Source organism: Drosophila santomea, chromosome X (assembly GCF_016746245.2).
Source record: "Drosophila santomea strain STO CAGO 1482 chromosome X, Prin_Dsan_1.1, whole genome shotgun sequence".
Classification (NCBI taxonomy): domain Eukaryota; kingdom Metazoa; phylum Arthropoda; class Insecta; order Diptera; family Drosophilidae; genus Drosophila; species Drosophila santomea.
In genome coordinates, this window is record NC_053021.2 from 9,633,096 (window position 1) to 9,636,587 (window position 3,492).

At 43.4% G+C, this 3,492-nt stretch overlaps 1 protein-coding gene across 2 annotated transcripts; it reads left to right on the forward strand.

Moving 5' to 3' along the window:
• Positions 1-1,436: 1,436 nt before the first annotated feature.
• On the forward strand, positions 1,437-3,107 carry LOC120456243. 2 transcript variants are annotated; one of them, XR_005616824.2, is made up of 3 exons: positions 1,437-2,084; positions 2,611-2,732; positions 3,019-3,107. XR_005616824.2 is itself a non-coding variant. In XM_039642960.2 (1 exon), exon 1 carries the CDS (start codon positions 1,535-1,537, stop codon positions 2,279-2,281), a length of 747 nt encoding a protein of 248 aa, XP_039498894.1. In that variant the 5' UTR covers positions 1,439-1,534; the 3' UTR covers positions 2,282-2,331. The 2 variants fall into 2 exon arrangements, 1 of the variants encoding a protein (XP_039498894.1); XM_039642960.2 differs by lacking the exons at positions 2,611-2,732; positions 3,019-3,107 and having other exon boundaries at positions 1,439-2,331.
• Positions 3,108-3,492: the final 385 nt, after the last annotated feature.

A 3,492-nucleotide genomic window follows, 5' to 3' on the forward strand; every position in this document is an offset into this window, starting at 1 on the left:
GGCCAACTAATGAAGACAGGTGCCACGGGCCAAGAGGACAACGCACAGGATAAGAGACCCAAAAAGAAATAGACTCGATCAGAAAGCGTTTACACTGCTCGAAAACAGGCAGCTAAATGGCACTTAATGTAGGAAATCTCATTTTGAACATCCTTTTGTAGCATTTTATACTCAAACAAGGCGGTAGAGACAATATTTCAAGCTAGGTAAAAAGAAATTTAATCATTATTCATTAGAAGTTTCTAAAACGAACTTGCACACATTTGGCATATGTTTCGGGCAGTGTACCCACATTGTTTGCAGCCAGGCAGGTTAAATGATCGCAGGACATTCTATTTGCATCCCATAACCGCCAACCAGCATAATTCAGCGGCTAATTCCGCCGTCGCACACGCTAATTTCCAATATTGCCACATAACTCGTGATCGGCATGGTGATTGGGATGGGGATTGGGATTGGGATTTCGCACACTGGCACATCCAGTGACTGCACAATGACAATGACATGGGAAATTACACGGAAAGTTGGGAGGCGGGGGAAAGGGGCCCGCATCATCAGCTGCCGCGATGCCAAGGTGCAGTTTTATGACTCCGCCAGGATGCGATCCTGTCGCCAAACACGGGCTAATCACAATAGTCCTTTCTCTTCCGCTGCCACACGCCCCGAAGGACTCGAATTGCTATTGCTATTCCTATTCCTATTCCTATTCCCGATTCTCAATTCCCGATTCAGGATTCCCAATTTCGATGCTAATGGCAATTTGATTAAGTCTCGACGGCGACGAATGAAGTGCGCGATCATTAAAATTGCCAGCCCGCTCGTAAATGCTGTATGATAAATCCCTGATGTCGAAGGCAAAACAATTGATCGGCGACTTTTAGTGCACTTTTACTGCACTTTTACTGCACTTTAACTGCACTTTTATTCGCTGCCCGTTCGGCCCAACAAATTTCCAGTGTTTTACGACACGGATTTGGGCTACAAACAATTCATTAAGCACATATAAGACATATAACACATATAATTCGAAACTTTTTACGCATTTTTACGATCCACCTTTTGTGGACAAACATTGTGTGCAGCCCCAGACAAAGGACATCTTTCGGGTTTTCCAGGATAAAGGACTCTTCATGAGATCAAGGGATATACATGAGATCAAGGGATATACTGATTAGAAAGCATTTAAGGGGTATATTATTTTAATGGGGAGTTTTCCTGTTTGGACAATTTGTTTTACTAATGCTTGGCACACATTACGCTATTTATGCTTGCGGCTTAATTAATTTTTAGATAATAAATATAAATTTGCAAATTATAGTTGCATTTGCTGCGAATTCAAATGTGCTTCATTGAGTCATTGGCAGCACTGGAATTGCAAATCGATTGTTAAGTGCAGCTTTGCACAAGCAGCTATCGATAACCCAACGAAATGCCACTCTCCAAAAGTTCAATGGCCCCCAAACTGTAGAATTGGCCATGCAGATGTTATCGAACTAGTTGAGATTCTTCTTGGTTTTCTAAACTCTTCCTCGTGATGACTACGATGGCCACGGAACTGGAGAGAAAAAAGCTGCTTCGCGAGATCGCAGTGCGTCCATCGATCTGGGACACCCGCATCAACTACGCCCAGCGCCGGCCGGACATCCTCACCGACTGGGCGGAGGTGTCCCAGGCGATGGGCTTGAACTTGGACGAGTGCAAGCGGCGCTGGAAGAGTCTGCGGAACAACTACCGCGTCGAGGTGCAACATGGCGATGCCTGGCGCTGGCGTCACTCCTTGGACATGGAGTTCATGCGCGACGTCTTCCTGCCACCCAAGCCCAGGAGTCCAACGCGTAGGCTTCGAAGTTGCCGTGTGAAGAAACCCCAGCGAGTAGCACCGCATCCACAGTCCTACGTCCAACCGCCGTTCTATTACACGTCGTTCTTCGGCGATGGTGGCATCGAGTTCGAGGCGGAGGAGCGGCTCTTCGTGGTGGAGGAGCAGCCGACAGTGGGCGTGGATATGGACGAGGAGGCGGCCAGGCTGCTGGGCACCGACAAGTGGCTGTGGAACACAAACCTGGACCTCATACTGACACTAGGTAGGGCACCCCTGCCCGTTTATCCAGCGCCACCGCCATCCATGTATGGCGAGTCCAACGAATCGAATCACAACTTCCTGGTGGGCTTGGTGCCCATGTTGCGATGCCTGAGCAATCGCTCCAAGGAGCGCTTTCGCATGTGGACACGCCGTGTGCTGCGCCAGCTGCTCAGCGCGGAGAAGAAGCTGCAGACTTGATTGAGGAAACTCTTGTGGGTTTCCATGCCATTGAAGTTCCTTGCGTTGTCACTGCCACGAAACTGATATATTCCATATTATATATATATTGTATATTATATATTATATTCCATATTATATATTATATTCCATATTATATATTATATACCATATTATATATATATTGTATATTATATATTATATTCCATATTTTATATATATTCCATATTATATATTATATTCCATATTATATATTATATTCCATATTTTATATATATTCCATATTATATATTATATTCCATATTATATATTATATTCCATATTCCATTTATTATATTCCATTGTTTTAGAACTCCATGTTTGGCGTGTATACGAAATGGAAAGGTTTCGCTTGAGCAGCTTGTAAGTTGCCCAAAGGATCAAAGAATAATCAACGGGAAGTGCTACTTCTCGCACTTGTCATCTTATCATGGTAATTGAAAGGACCTTTTTGTGCATGTCCGTTTTCAACTGTATTTCTGTATGAGTACACCCATATAATTCCCATTAACCACACACATATTCGACTACTAAACAGCTAATTTAAACAGTTCATCTTCATTAATACATCTTCATTAGTTTAGCTAACATTTTTGCGCACCTTTCTCCAGTTTATTCTTCATTATATTTCACTATTAGAGCTAACACTCATAGAGAATTGCATGAACTTTGGAAAATTCCTGTATGTTTTCAATGCAAACTATTGCCTTTTCTTACAGATAGACAGCTATTTTTTTCGAGAGCACTTCAAAAGGATATCGCAAGGCATTTCTATAGTCCTGCTTACTGGTTTTACAAATAAATGAATACATTTCGCCGCTCATCGGCGATTATAAAGCATTTAAAAGTTGTAGCTCTTAACCACAAGGTAAACAAAGCGGCAAAAGTTCACTTCACATCAAATTGGCTTAAGTGCCAACCCGAAAGTCCAGCTCCCCCCCTCCCATCCACTGCCTAAGATCCTTTCACTTTTCGTCCTTTCACAGCATCCGCAACCTCGTTGATCCTTTAATTACCCTTTCGGATGGACGGCGATCAAAATGTATCTATTAGTTTGCATTCGGCATTGTGCCGCGAGCTAAAGTTTGTCGGGCAAACAACATTTACATGGGCAATCGGTAAATGTATCGCAATCTAAGGATGAGATCTAAGGATCTGCAGTTCGTGGAGGACAACCCTTTGCCAGCCGTTTG

What these genes read in the sequence shown, in the direction of transcription:
- LOC120456243 (XM_039642960.2), top strand. Translation starts at nt 1,535, where the DNA reads ATGACTACGATGGCCACGGAACTGGAGAGAAAAAAGCTGCTTCGCGAG.